This window comes from Patella vulgata, chromosome 4 (assembly GCF_932274485.2).
Source record: "Patella vulgata chromosome 4, xgPatVulg1.2, whole genome shotgun sequence".
NCBI classification, from domain to species: domain Eukaryota; kingdom Metazoa; phylum Mollusca; class Gastropoda; family Patellidae; genus Patella; species Patella vulgata.
Genome location: NC_065882.2, coordinates 56,530,881 through 56,546,745, shown reverse-complemented (window position 1 = coordinate 56,546,745; position 15,865 = coordinate 56,530,881). Strand labels below are relative to the sequence as shown.

The window sequence follows — 15,865 nt, the reverse complement described above, 5'->3', positions numbered from 1 at the left end:
TGGGCAACCGAATCCATAACCGAATAATTCAAATATTTAACGTACATTTACCAAAGGGAGTCACATCTAGTTTTTCGCTGTTACCTCTTAATTTTATTTTCTAATTTTCTCATTCCCGAAAGCTAATTAGATCGAATCAGTGTTTAACTGTCCTTCAATTCAGGCTTCGGGAAAACGAGGATACATCAAGTGCTCGTCTAAACAACATACTTAGTATTATTATGATGTTGAACTTCGTGTCACCTCATCGTTATATGTTCTAAATTAATAATTGCCTTTATATATTGCCAATTAATTAGATTTTTATGCAAAACACTTAAATTGTGAATGGTGAACTGTTAGAAATCGCAAGATCATTAATAAATGCGTGGCTGACATTTTAATGTGTAAATAAACTAACAAATATATAAAAAAAATGTCTTACATAAAAAAATGTCCATATTGAGATAGAGTATATTAGGCCTTAAAGGGCGCAAATCTCTAACTCAAAATTATCCATAATATCCGAAATTAAAACCATTCATTAGAAGTCAGTATCGTTCTATTTCAATCAATATTAATGTTATCTTACCGTGAACATAGTATACGGTCTGCCGATATCCAATATTTAAGACACAGTGAATATTTTAACCTCTGTGTTTTGTAATGGACAAAGCACAACTCATTTCACATGTCAATTTGAAATGGCTGATCCACAAACGACAGAGGATTTGTTTCAAATTTGGCGTGAAGCCTTGAGGTCATAAGAGGACAACCCTGTCGACATTCTGGAGTTATGCCCTCTTTTCCGAAAACATTGTAAAAACGATTCAAATTGATATGAATCATTGGGTTCCCCAATGGTCAAATCTATCGATATTCAACATTCCACAACTTTTCAAATTTGGTCTATCGATATTCTGCGTTCCACGTCTTTCCGTTCCAGATTTGTGTCCACTTTTCCGAAAACTTTGTGAACGCGATAGAGGCCATAGTTTTTAACTGGGGAGAGTACAGATTCAATCAATCATCGGCATTCACGACCTTCTATTCCGGATCAGACCTAGACCCCCCTCCCCCCGCCCACCTCTTTACCTGAAAGCTTGTGAACGCGATATAGGTTAACAATTTGTTTTTTCAAATCTCGAGTGAAGGATAATAGGGTAAACCTTATGAATATTCCGCGGCCTGTCACTTTCTCGTCAAACGGTTAACCCCTCTTTTTCAAACACCTTGATATTCAGTGTTCACGACCATCCACGACATGATAGAGGTTACAGTCTTTAATGGATTTGTTTCAAATTTGGTTTGGAGCATTGGGAGGATGAACACATTAAACTTTCGCTTCCAAGGATATCCTAATAAAAAATGATCACCTTCCAGGCTTTCCTTATGACCCTAACGTGTTATATAAAGTAATTAAGTGGAATGCATAGACTGAATGTAATGCATAGACTTTCCAAATAAGTAAATTAGAAGAGCGAATGGAGGAGAGACGAACAATTTTTACCTCAGTTTACTCGTCGAACAGGTAGTGTGCCCCTTTTCAGTTGGTTCGCCTTACCACAAAAAAGTTCATGATCATCACCAGTATTTTATGCAACAAAGAAGTTAACATTCAATAGTGCTCAACTGGCCTATCCCGAGTTACCCCCTATTTACTGTGTCATGACAAGCGGTATATCACAACATTTGTTTGAAGAATTAATATCCCATAATGGACTGTATTTGAACAGGACGACCCAATGATAGCAGATTGCAGCCATGTTGAAATGGATGCACTGTCGTCTTTTAGAGCAGGCTAAACGCAATAACATCAATTCCGGGTGTTGTTATTCAAATACTGTTATCTCAGATTGCTTTTTGGTGGTATGGGTTAATTTTTGTCCGTAGTTGGGTTAACAAGGGAATGGTGAGACATCGACCATCACTTTAGCAATACATTTTTTGCAAGTTTTCCTTAAATTAACTCAATTTTTGTTTTATATAACAGAATGGTTCTGTCAAGTTTTTTTCACAATAATGTGGTAGTATATGGTAGTATTAGGTTGTACTGGGTAGTATTGGGTAAATCGTCCTGCCGCCTATTAGATAATAATAACAATAATAATAATTTTGTATGCATAAATATTTTTTTGTCTCATGTTTAAAACACACGTTATACATTCCCTTTGGAATGTCAATAATATGACAACATAATTTGATTGAATAATAACCATTCAAAGAACGAATACACCAGATACAATGCAGGTAAATTATATATTTTTTTATATGTTTTGGTGTTTTGTTTGTTTAACGCATGTTGTCCAGCTTCACTTTGGTCACAGGAGTTATCTTCCTTGGTAATAGCTTGATGTACATCGCCCTACATACCATAAGCAAAAAGCTAATAAGTTCACCAATAGTTATAGCTGATAAACCCAACCATAGACCCAACTGACCACCAATATCACTGATCAGATTCATTGACTGAAATATATTAGAAATACATGTCATTTAATCTTTTTTGATTTTGTTTCATCAATGTTCGAAATAAAATATCAGATCTTCCCAATTGAACACTTTATTTAACCCAAATCAAAGCGCTTTAGCTTCTGTATGCTAAAGTATTCTTATCTTAAATTGTGTTAATTCTATTGGTTACTTTTCATTAAATCATGTCTTATATTTTATAATCCTTTGTAAGAGCAGAGGGAGTGGTAGAGCTTATGCCTGTTCCCTGGCCCTTTCATCCAGTTGGAATTAAATATTGTTTACACATAAATATTCATAACTTACCTCATACGATTTCGTATTTTCTATTCTTTTAAACACTAACTCTTGATAATACACTTGCAGCTTTACGAATTCTTTTGTCCTGAAAATGACAGAGACTGATTTTAATTACACGCACTATTAAATATGTTCGCATACGTATTACCATTTGAACGAGTTCAATGATGAGCAAATTTACTTAGTCTGTTGGTCGAGACTTTGGGGCACAATTCCGCTTCAAAGTAAATGTTAGTTTAGTTGAATAATTAAACTAAGTGGACTGTGGACTAAGCAGCTGTCTTTTGTCTGACAAACCTCTTGGGACAAAATAAGTCTGCTTCTTATTGAGGTAGTATGTTCAAACGTCCGTCACTGAGTATTTTATACTAAGGCTACGCATTTGTCCGTTGGTCTGACTGTACGTTAAACCCTTTGAGACACAATGACGTTAAATATAGTTGCTTCTAATGTTCACATGTGGTGTAGTTATTCAACAGATGGATTTCTTGACTGTGTTAGACGATGAGCATTTTCTGCAGAGATAAGCATCATTTTCATTGGTTGAATGACATGACATTATAGTTTTAATTATTGAGGTAGAATGTTCAAACCTGGCGTAGTTGTTCATTATGTAAATGTTTTGATCAAGTTGGGTGATGAGTATTTTCTGCTTAGGCTAGATAGCTTCCCGTCAGATCTTTTGGACACAATAACACTATTTCTATGTAGGGTGGGGGATGAAACAGATGTATTGTTAAGTTGTCTACTTTATAAAGAGACATAAGCTACATTGTAGCCCCCAACGTCCAAATGTGAATACATATACGTTGCCAAAGATACATGCTCTATACTTACTTAAAGTCTTTATGATTTACTAAAGTACTACTGGTCTTTTGCACTCTATCCGTTAGTTGTTTCTTGAATGAAAAGAACAGATTTTAAAAAATTCAATTAAATTAAACCAACATTTAGAAGAATTTTGAAATGTCATCACGATATCAAGGCAAGTAACACACTCTTTTCGGCCGCCCATATTTAAGCGTGACGAATTCATTTAAAATTCGTTATGAATCATTGTGTTCATGAGAGGACACACCCATACCAGAGTTAAGCTCCATTTGCTGAAAACCTTTTGAATGCGATACAGCCTATAGTTTATAACGGATTCTTTTCAAATTTGGTGTGAAGTATTGGGGTCATAAAGCATTTGGGATGACAATTATCCCAACATCTGGCCTTAGCCGCTCGAACTGGAGCTGAGTTGTGGAGACATAAAGATGTTTTATTTTTGAGTTCATTAGACTTATACTTGTAATTATATGTATCCTCGTTGTTTCGAATCCCTGGTTGTACCTGACATGAAGTAGGATCGCCTGTCCAATGTGTTAGTTCCCGAAATGACCTAGTTTGTGTCCAGTGGACGTTATACCAGCTACCTATTCTTTCGGGTACCCTCCTGCAGGAAGTGTAACACACAGTTGTTTTAAATGCTGGGGAGAGAGAGAGAGAGAGAGAGAGAGAGGGTAACGTCCACTCGACACAAACTAGGCCATGTCGGGACTAACATATGGTTCTATTTTAAATCAATAATTAGCTTGCGCGTAGGAGTCTTTAGCAGTGGGAGGAACCCGGAGGACCCGGAGAAACTCACGTACAAGCGCGGAATCCAAACCACGCCACTTGACTCAATGACAGGCCTTATGATGCAACACGAACGCCTTAACCATTCGTCCACGCAGCCCCCATAATGTGTTGCACTGGAAATGGAAAAGACTAAAAAAAAAGAAGACACAATGGAGAACCAGACGCGGAAGCCCGGCGATTATTGTAGTTGACCTAGATAAGTTAGTATTTACCTCGTAAGCATCAGAGGGCCACGACGCCATAGATATAGATTTTTCATATCTTTGTTCACTGAAAGGAAGAAATATAAATGAGTTATAAGTTACAGGTAAAATAAAGGGATTTGGTTTCAGTAATGGCTGAGCAGACATTAAAGTGGAATGAATAAAAACATTTACCAAACCATAGGGATAATCACTTACAGTGGTGTGCAGAGATAGGGTGGGCAGAGGGGATGACGGCTCCGGAAATGCATTGAAAGTTCGAATTTTTGCTGTTTATTTCGCTGTACAGGTCACCATACTGTCCCACAGACCCACGTGAATGTGGATTAGTGTTTTACTACAGCAGAGAACCTGTAGATATGAAATAGTTGAAGTATGTTCTGCCAAGCGATCTCATTTATGGTACATAACTCAATTTATATGGCTGATAATACGTTAATTGAAAGGAAGTTTATTTTCATCTGGTTTTACATATTTTAAGTTCAGTTTTTCCTGACATTTCTAAGCATCTTGGACATACAATCAAGGAATTCGAGTTGACCACGGGCATCAGCAAACGTCTGCACGCCACTGGACACGGACTAGTTATCTTATCGCAAAGACCACGTTGACCGTCATAAAAGTAATAAACAGAATAAATGAATATATAACAGCTGCAAGTCAAGAATAAATTTAAATACTTCCCATAATTTAAAGTACAATATACTGTTTACCAAAATTAAGAACCATTTGCTTTTTTTTTAAACAAAAAAATAATTAACGTATATAAATGGTCTTTATAGGATGCTAATACAGACGAGAGGTTGGCCATCACATCTGAACCAAGACAGCTAAAACAATAGATATATGATACTCACTAACACGCCTGCGGACATTTATCGTCACATGCGTCATAATCAGCTTGTCTTGATGTCTTTATATTCTGTGTACACTGTGCTGAAAAGATCAACATTAATTTTCAGTCTCGGAAAAGTTTACAAAATATAAATTCCTTTTTGTTTAGTGTCATTTTATAATAGTTAAAGTCGACTCACTGATAAAAATAAACAAACTTAACGGATAATAATCATGAGGTGGGTATAAGTGAAACATTTGTACACACAAATTACCTATAGTATTATTGGTCATGTTGCACACATTTTCTCTATTTTCCACGTAATAAAAAGGTTCGGAACAGTTACATTCTTCAATAATCAACATCTGATAACAAGATTTCATACACGACAACTTGGAATAATTTGTCTTCAAATTCTTCATGTAAAGATCATTTATTAAACCTTTGTTTGCACAATCTGAATGTGGAGGTTCCAATCTTATCATTTCAACCTTTAAAAAAATGACAATATAGTTCATAAAAGTCAATGCAAATACACCCTTTCCACCCTTACTATTGAACAACGACTGCCAATGTCAACGACTGGTATGTCAACACTTTACCTGTATGCCCCACATTTCAAATTTGGTGAATTGATTGCAGGCCTTAAAAGGGTGAAAATATATTGTCGACGCGATCGAGGCAAGAATGTTTGAAGGATCATTTTCAAACTTAGCATGAAGCTTGGGCACCTGGGCAGATGATTCCTATCGATTTTCAGCCTTCAGCAATTTTCTGCTTCATGAGTTATTGCCCTTGTTATTCTCATTAACTCCATAGGATTATTGCTTTCAAATTTGGTGTGAAGCCCCGGGTGACACGAGTTGACGAAGCCTATCGATTTTAGCGCCCTGTGACCTTCTGTTCCTTAGCTACGTCCCCTTTGCTGAATACATTGTCGACGCGATGAGTTTTAAACAGATCTTCTTCAAATTTAGTGATAGTGCTCTTCAACGGTATGTTCTTAAGCTGGCTCCCTTTTGCCGAAAACCTTGTCAATGTGATAGAATCTACAGTTTTTACATATTGTCTTCAAATGTAGTGGAAAACATTGGGGTTATGGGAGGATGAACTCTTCCGATATTCAGCGCCTGACGATAATCTATTCCAGAGGGACCTCCCTTTTGGATTTCCAGGGATATATTTTTCCGGAAAAGTTTGTGAACACGTTAGAGATTAAATTTCTTAATAGCATCAAAGTTGTCCTTTCGGATAATCTGCTGACTATGGCTATATTTGTCGAGACAAAGCTGCTGTGTGGGTGTATCTCCACGCTTTGCGTGGCTATCTTGTAAATATAATATATTCTTACTGCATTTAATCCGATAGATGTTGCGAAACCTGGTGATACAGAGATACCATTGTCTACAGGAAATGGCATGGTATTTCGTGGATGAACAACAACCCTGACACCTGCTTCTGGAGATAGAGCTGGTATGTATTCGTCCTGATTAAGGTATAACTCCAGGGAAAGACCTAAAAAAAACCATTAAACATATCTCCAAGAAGCCTGACATTTACATTATAAAAAGGTTACACGATTCGGTGATAGTGAACGTTCTTCCAATTGGAAATGAAATCAAATTGTATTTAAAGTCGTACTTTTATGCACTAACCAGGAAAATTAAAGCGGTATTAGGTAAGATTAGACAAAGGGTGACAGTTCGCGCTATAATAATTAAAATATCGATAATGAAAAGAGAGTATGCTGAAAATTTCAGTCAAATTACTTCTCTCTGAGCCAAGCTATTGGCGATACAATTTTTGTCTAGCCTCGAATATAATTGTTACGATACTAAAGAAAGTCTCGATTATCCAATTTTACGTTTATTTCATCAACCACGTATTTAATCTATTAAATGTCGGAGCCATCCGATGGCATCGACGGTTGATTATGGTCTTGGTAAGTTAATTAATGTTAATTAATAATTTATATAACATTTCATGCCTAACGAAAGACCTGCAAAGGGCAGATTTGGCTCTTCTATAATGTGCATAATGCATGTTTAAGAAGGGCATTCGCTATGCAATATTCTATTCGGAAAATTTGCTGTTTCAAACTGTCGGTGAGGTATAATCGAGTGGTTTATTGGCTATTACCAAGAAGAAAACACGGCGATTTACGATGAAACAGACGAGGTGTATATTTCAACTTTTAAAGAATACAACACCACATTAATTAGTTTTCAGTTTAAAGACTGGTGATTAACCCTTTCACTGCGTACACCCGGTAGTACCGGGTATTATAAAATGTCGGTAAAATACGCGTACCCGGTATTACCGTGTACTCAGTAAAGCCCTCGCTAAAATTAGTACCGTAACTGCAAGTGCCATCTATTGTATTTTCTATACACTAGAACATATTTCCACGTGTTTCAAAGCGGCAAACCGTAAAATGGCGGAGTGCATAGTGACAACGTAGATGATGCACTCTCGACGAAGTCGTGAATGACGTCTTGCTGACCAACACGTGGACAATTTCGAGGCGGGTGATACACATAATTCGTTTCCAGTTACTTGATAATGATAGTAGTCAGGACAGTGATTGGTATTATGAAGTGTGTGATTTGTTGCGCGACGTTCCGCCCATGGCTAGCTATGTCTCCCGTGCATGATGAATAAGCCCAATGTGAACACGATAGCCCTGTGTCTGCAGTAGATTCTGACAATAATTCTGATGTTGATAATAATGCTGGCCTGCTGGATCGTAAAAGACGTAGCAATTCCTGAGTCCCGAACGTGTAGATCTATTGACTGACTATATTGATAATGATATAGGACTTGGGGATGAAAGTGAAAGTAAAAACAAGGTATTGCAATCCGCACGTGGTCATGGCAGCGGGAGACGTGATGCGCGTGTTCGTGGCTGCATTGCTCATGGATGCTATTGATATTTTTGTTCATTTTTTATATCTTTATCAAAATCCAGTGAAAAAAACAATATCTTTTAAGTATTTCATGGAGAAAAATTCGTTTTCGTGTTAGCTTTAGTGAGAAATGAGAAATCCAAAATGGCCGCCATGACGTCACGTGACTACATTATTATGCAAATTTCCAAAATTCTATTTTTTCCTCTTAGCCCAACCTCATGCCCATCCCAACAGACAAAAAGATTTTTCATAAAAGCTTCCATAAGTACTGCTTGGCATTCAGTTCCAACCCCCCTTTTTTCCTCAAAATAGGGTCTAGCACAGGCAGTGGATTTACGTCTAGCATTAGTAAACGTTTACCTCACATTTGGTCTTTTTCCGCTGTGTGACAAAATAGTGAGACTGCATTTGCATAATTTTATAATACACGGTAGTCTTTGGTGAATCAAACATTTTAAAGCGCAATTTCGAAAAAAGCTCGACTATTGGACTTTGCACGGATATGTCTCTAAATAATATACCTCACAACGTCCCTGTAACAAAATAAATATTGCTCACCAAATAAAGGTCCAGGAAACGTAGTAGTTAATGAAGCCCCCTTTTCTGGATGGTTAAATGTAAAACAGTTTCCATATGTGGGATTATTGAAAGTTGTAAAGTTTCTGTAACACATGAAAAATATATACGTCAAAATTTAAAAAGAAAATGTCTACCGAATAATTGGTTTCATTTACAACGTAACAAACTAATACAATAACCAGAGCATCGCTAACGCTGCAACATCCACATTGAGATGGTACTTTTTAAAATGAAGAGAATTAAATATGAAATACTAGCTGCAATGACTGCAATATGGCAAAGGGCAATTAGGCTAGGCGTTGGGTTTGTTTTGCCAAATTTAAATAGTTGCGGTCTTCACGGTATAAGGAATAAATATGCAAAGTCCCAAGATGATCCATTCCGAATTGCAGCCTGTAGATGATAAACACAAAAAAATGGGCGTGGCTCTGCCCCTAGGGTTAGATATGGAGCAATATAAATAGATACCACCTTGTTATTGAAATGATTTATATGTTGAATTTGGACAAAATCTGTTAATATATGCAACATGTATTTACAGACAAAACAAATATGAAAAAGGTGAATGTGGTACCACACCCCTGGGATCAGGACATGCACCACAATAAATAGTTACTATTCAAGCCTGTAGACATAAAACACAAAAGTTGGGCGTGGCTCTGCCCCTGGCGGTTGGACATGGGCCAATATAAATAGGTATAACCACATGATTGATCATGCCGAACTGGATCCAAATCTATTAATAATTGCAACCTGTATATCATTTACAGAAAAAATATTAACAAAAAGCGGGCATGGCACCGCCGAGAAGGGAGGGGGGGGGGATCATGCACCAAAATTAATAGTTACCGTCCTTAGTGTATAAGGAAAAAATATACAAATTCCAAGATAATCCATTCAGAATTGTAGCCTTCGTGTATAAGGAATAAATATACAAATTTCAAGATAATCCATTCAGAATTGTAGCCTTCAGACGATAAATACAAAATTGAACGTGGCTCTGCCCCTGGGGGTCGGGACATGCGCCAAAATCAACATTTGTCGCCATTAGGCTATAAGTAATACATATGCCAAGTTCCATTCTGAAATGCGGCCTGTATACGTTCCAAGATAATCCATTCAGAATTGTAGCCTTCAGACAATAAACACAAAAATTGGGCGTGGCTCTGATTGTCGGGGGGGGGGGGGGGTCGGTATATGCACCAAAATCAATAGTTGGCGTCTTTAAGCTATGGGAAATAGATAGTATGCAGTTTCAAAAGGATCTGTTAAGAATTCTGGACTATAGGCGACACACACAAAAATCGGGCTTGGCTCGGTCCCAGCGCGTTGGGCATGTACCAAATACAAAAGAGGCCATCCTTAGGGTATAAGGAATAAGTATGAAAGGTTTTTAAGACGATCCATTAAGAATTGTTGTCTGTAGGCGACACACAGACACACAAAGAGGAAATGGGCGCGGCTCTATAATTGGGTGGGGGGGCATGCGCCCAAAACAATAGTGATGATCCTTAGTGTATAATTATTGTCCAGTAGCTAATGGCAAAATATGGTCATCAGTTACAAAAGGTTTGACCCCCCTCCCTAGTGGGTGTCCATACGAGTAAAAATCAACTGGTCAGATCGGGCACTGCTGGGGTATATAGCCACAGTAGCACCTTAAAGTACCCCAAAAAAGTGGCCAAAAATTAGGTTATATGTTAAACGACTGAAACTTTCTAGAAGCAAAGGTATCCATAGCTGGAGTAAATATTTCACAAATCTAACCAAAATTTCTGGGGGATCACGTGGCTAAGTTGGTAAGACGCTGGCTCGCTAGCCTGGAGGTCGGGTGTTCGATCCCTGCATTGGCCGAGAAAGTTCATCCAGTTTTTTCGGCGTGGTTTCCCCTTGTCAGTGATGCAGGACGGAGGGCCTGGCAAGGACAGCTGTCTAGTCGTTCGGATGGGACGAAAAACCGAGGACCCGTGTACACATTGGCGTGCACGTAAAAGATCCCTCCTTGGCAGTTTTAATTCGATATAAGAGTAGGCCGTAGCGCCGCTGCCCGGGCAAAATTTCCCTCATAGCACACTGTATGGCGTATGCCCGTCTTCATTAGCCCAGTTTCGAAGCAGAACAGTAGGACGTTTAACCCCATTTCATTTCATTTCCAAAATTTCTGGGGCTTTCCCCAAGTCAGACTACGCCCAATATCTCCTCACGGGGTTAATAATATGTCATCAGTTACATGGCTGAAACTTAACAGAAACAAAGATCCATACTTGGAAAATATAATTTCCAAAAAGCTAACCAAAAGTTTTTGGGGCTTCCCCCAAGTCAGATCGCCCTAAAGTCTGCCAGACCTCGCCCTAAAAATGGGGTTAATAATATGGTCACCAGTTACATGACTGAAAGTTAACAGAAACAAAGATCCATACTTGGAAAATATAATTTTCAAAAATCTAAACAAAAATTTGAGGGCTTTCCCCAAGTCAGATTGTTCCAAAGTCTGCCCGACCACGCCCTAAAAGTGGGGCTAATGGTCATCAGTTACATGGCTGAAACTTACCAGAAAGGCCTATACTTGAAAAATATAATTTTAAAAAATCTAACCAAATGGTTTGGGGGCTTTCCCGAAGTCAGATTGTTCTAAAGTCTGTCCGACCACGTCGTAAAAATGGGGATTTTTGTGGGGTCATCAGTTACATGGCTGAAACTTAAATATGTATCAGTGCATGGATAATTTGATTTTCAAAATCTAACCATAAATGTTGGCTCTTTCCTCGAGTTAGAGTGACCTTTATAACCTAGCCCACCCCATCACCTCTACATAAAGCTTATAATAATGTAATATGAATGATACCTTTTTGAACCGCAGCAAGATTCAAAATACTAACACAAAGTAGAACATGTTAGCTACATGTGAGAAATGGTATCAGATGCTGTAAAAAGAGTAAGCATACCATGCCGCCCAATTCACGGCATACTGCATAAATTATAGCTAAATGAGGAAATTTTAGAACTTATGGAACATTCTCAAATTTTCCACAACTTTCCAGAACCTTCCAACTTTTTCTAGAACCCCCTCCCCCAGAACCTTCCAACTCTTTTGTAAACACTGTTTCCAGAGGTTTGCATGGTTTCTAGAAGTTTCAAAATGACGATTCTAGATAGTGTGATTGCCTAAAATGGTAATAAACGATAGATTTCGATGAATTATAAATAAGCAAGACCTCATAACATAAGTTACTGCCCATATTTAGGTCTAGATGCTCAGTGGGTTACGTTACTTGAGGGGTATTTCCCACAAGTGGGTCTAAACGCTAGGTGGAGTAACTTACTTAGGGATATTACCCATAGGTAGGTCTATATGTTCGGTAGGGTAACTTACGTAAAGGGTATTGCCCACAGGTGTGTCTGTTCAGTGGGGTAACTTACTTGAGGGGTATTGCCCACAGGTAGGTCTAGATGTCTAGTGGGGTAAGTTATTTGAGGGGTATTGCCCACAGGTAAGTCTAGGTGTCCAGTGGGGTTAGTTACTTGAGGGGTATTGCCCACAGGTAGGGCTAGATGTTCATTAGGGTAAGTTACTTGAGGGGTATTGCCCACAGGTAGGTCTAAATGTTCAGTTGGTTAAGTTACTTGATGGGTATTGTCCACAGGTAGGTCTAGATGTTCCGTAATGTAAGTTACTTGAGGGGTGTTACCCACAGATAGGTCTAGATGTTCAGTGGTGTAGGTTACTTAACGGATATTGCCCACAGATAGGTCTAGATGTTCAGTAGGGTATGTTACTTGAAGGGTATTGGCAACAATATGAGAATTTCAGACTGGTTTCCCAACATTTTTTTGCTTGAAAACTGCAACAAAGATTCATGTCAGAATTTATAAAATTTTGACCGAGAAATGTATTGTTTGTCGTTATTATTGCAGTAGCTTTTGTAAAACTGCATAAAACTGATAAACATGGGCACTAATAGAGCATGAGCCCAGGGGGTTAACCTAGCTGAAAAGTGTACCAATTTTCTCCTATATGGTTGCAATGTATGTATATCTGGTATCATCAGAATGTAAGTCTGCCGGGTTTCTGGTGGTGGGTGTGGTATTCCACGCCCAAAATGCCATGATCCCCAACTAGGCTAGATTAGCTCAAAAGTGTACCACATGAAAATCGCACAGCAATGTACCACACATCTTCAGGTATTACAAAAACACTCTGACAGACATTTCTAGTGGTGGGGTACCCCTGACAGAGCTATTTAATTGCCAGACATTTGTAGTGATGGAGTATCCCTGACAAGAGTTATCTAATTTCCAGACCAAAGCTAGGCTAGATTAGCTCAATTCCGTACCACCTAAAACAGCTTTGGAGTTTTTCAGTACCACCACAGGAATTATGAATGACCACTAGCAGACACTTTTCAGCTAGGTTAACCCCCTGGGCTCCCGGTCTATAAATATGATTTATTTGACTTGGTATCGCCTTTGTCTTATTTCGTTACTATATATAACTTTTACCTCGAAAACATAAATACAGGAAATATCATTTATTCCCTATAATATTATAATTATCCTGCGAATTTTTGTCATATAAACCGGCTTAAGGCCTTTGACGTCGTCGCCGATAACATATTGCCGAAAATCAGACCAATCGTAATACGGGGTTTGGTCCCCCGCTAATAAAATGAAAACTATTATCGCAGAACTCTGATTTTTTGATACATGTTAATAAATTGAGTTATGCAAAATAGTGATTTTCGAAAAAAATGCCGAGTTACGAGGTTTTGGAATCTCACCGATGGTATACACCAAGCCTCGCCATCCTTGCAAATTTAGGATAAAATGTATCGACAAATCAAATTGCTTGTCTCTGCTTAACTTAAGTAGAACATGTCCGTCATCGAATCTGGTCTAGGTATTCGTGTTATGAAACTATACACCATAAGTTTGAACATTCGGCCCCAGAAGCAGAGTAATGTCGTCCAATCTTATAGTTTAAGCGGTAAATGCTCAGCATCACGGTCAGTCAAGACAATTAGCATGCGAATAACTACGCCACGTTTGGACATTCTAAGTCAGGTGCTGCAGAGTTCCCTCAAAATGTGTGACAGACAGAGAGACAGATAGGCGACAAAAATATGAATTATCCGTGTTTAAAGAAGATGGTAGTATATCTTTTCAGGCTGTTTTCTTTAGGTCTCCACGGGTTCTTATAATAGGCATATATAGGTACATACAAATAACTTACTGTGGTGAACATGGATAACCACCATATTTGCAGTTAATTAGGAAGGTCTTCAACGAATGCCCGACTTCAATAGCTAAACTCTCATTTGCTTGTACTGACAAATAAGCATATTTATAAGAAGCATCTAACTCCGAATCTGTATTGGTATAGAACCCATCTACTTCTTGCTGATCTAGGATATCCCACTGGTTAAAGTCAGTTTTGATAGAATCCTCAAAACTGTCGTTTTCTGGGGTAGTTGTTTGATTGCTGGTGTTTTTTGTGTCACTACTCGTTGAACGTTCCTGTTGTTGTGTATCTGTCAGTAACGGCGTTTGTGAAGAAGTGGTCGACAGTTGTTTGGGGGGTTGTTTTTTTTCTGGTTCCTGTTGTTGTGTATCTGTCAGTAGCGGCCTTTGTGAAGTAATTTTTGACAGTTGTTTGGGTGGTTCTTTGTTTTCTGGTTCCTGTTGTTGTGTATCTGTGACTAATTTTGGTTTTGAATTAGTGGTCGACAGTTGTTTTGGAGGTTGTTTGTTTTCTGTGTCCAGTTGTTGTGTATCTGTGACTAATTTCGGTTGTGAAATAATGGTCGACAGTTGTTCTGGGGGTTGTAAGTCTCCTAAATGTCGAAACTCTCCATCTCTATCTCTAGGATTCTGATTTTCTAGCAAACAAAAGAGAAAAGACACTACATTACGGACAACACACATTCAATCATTTATTGAAAGCTCTATAATAAATATCACTAAATACACCGAACGTTTTATTTTTTAAATCTATATAAAAATAGTCTTACCAGGAGGTCGCCCAAACGATTTCCTTCTAGCGTCATATAATGGGTTGTTCTCGGAATATCTATCTCTTTGGTAACCTAGCATTTGGTCAAATGGTGGGGAATCAAGAGCATTAGATCGGATAGGGTTCATGTTACATACAGTAACACTAGGAAAATCCAGAGCTGGCATGCTATTTAGTTCTATTCTTACATCGGAGGGATATAAGAAAAATCTGAAAAATATGTTAAAAGTAACTAATTGTACACGTACATTAAAAATGCAAGGAGGTATCGAACCGTTCATCAATGACACAGCTACGACTGTTAGCTTATTTTAATTGAAAAACAAATACATTCCATAAAAAAATATCTCGTAAACATAACTTTCCACAACTCACCGAATTAAATAATGCTTATTCTTCCTCACGATTCGAAGAAAGTAGCGACTATTAAAATGGGGTTGTCTTTCACATAATAACTTTTTCATTGGGATAATGGCTTGGGTGAGTTCGATGACGAGCATTTTCTTGAATGGCTAACAATTTGTGTCTAAAAAGATTTCATATCCTTTTTTATATTCATACTAGCAGGATACCCGGATTCGCTCGGGGGTCATTACTCCGAAACCGGAAGCGGTAAACTAACGCCACCTGGTCTATGTTACTCCCCGGTCCGAGCTACCCCTATACCCCAAATTTCAGACTCGGGGCAGACCTAGTGTAGCCGCCAACCCCGAACAGACAGACTTCGCTCGGGGGTCATAACTCCGAAACCGGAAGTGGTAGACTAACGCCACATGGCCTATGTTACTCCCCGGTCCGAGCTACCCCTATACCCCAAATTTCAGACTCGGGCCAGACCTAGTGTAGTCGCCAACCCCGAACAGACCGGCTTCGCTCGGGGGGTCATAACTCCGAAACCGGAAGTTATAGACTAACGCCACCTGGCCTATGTTACTCCCCGGTCCGAGCTAAT

At 38.4% G+C, this 15,865-nt stretch overlaps 1 protein-coding gene across 1 annotated transcript; it reads right to left on the bottom strand.

Moving 5' to 3' along the window:
* Positions 1–2,221: 2,221 nt before the first annotated feature.
* LOC126817950 (degenerin unc-8-like) lies at positions 2,222–14,761 on the bottom strand. The gene is made up of 9 exons (XM_050545124.2): positions 14,134–14,761; positions 8,883–8,986; positions 6,767–6,930; positions 5,690–5,906; positions 5,438–5,516; positions 4,590–4,647; positions 3,589–3,650; positions 2,758–2,836; positions 2,222–2,448 (listed from the first exon to the last, which is right to left on the bottom strand). Exons 3-9 carry the CDS (start codon positions 6,833–6,835, stop codon positions 2,272–2,274), a joined length of 741 nt encoding a protein of 246 aa, XP_050401081.2. The 5' UTR covers positions 6,836–6,930; positions 8,883–8,986; positions 14,134–14,761; the 3' UTR covers positions 2,222–2,271.
* Positions 14,762–15,865: the final 1,104 nt, after the last annotated feature.

What these genes read in the sequence shown, in the direction of transcription:
- LOC126817950 (XM_050545124.2), bottom strand. Translation starts at nt 6,835, where the DNA reads ATGCCATTTCCTGTAGACAATGGTATCTCTGTATCACCAGGTTTCGCA. An exon ending in CATGACCAATAATACTATAG is followed by an intron (nt 5,517 to 5,689) that starts GTAATTTGTGTG and finishes TGATCTTTTCAG; the next exon opens with CACAGTGTACACAGAATATA. An exon ending in GTAAATCATAAAGACTTTAA is followed by an intron (nt 2,837 to 3,588) that starts GTAAGTATAGAG and finishes TGTCATTTTCAG; the next exon opens with GACAAAAGAATTCGTAAAGC.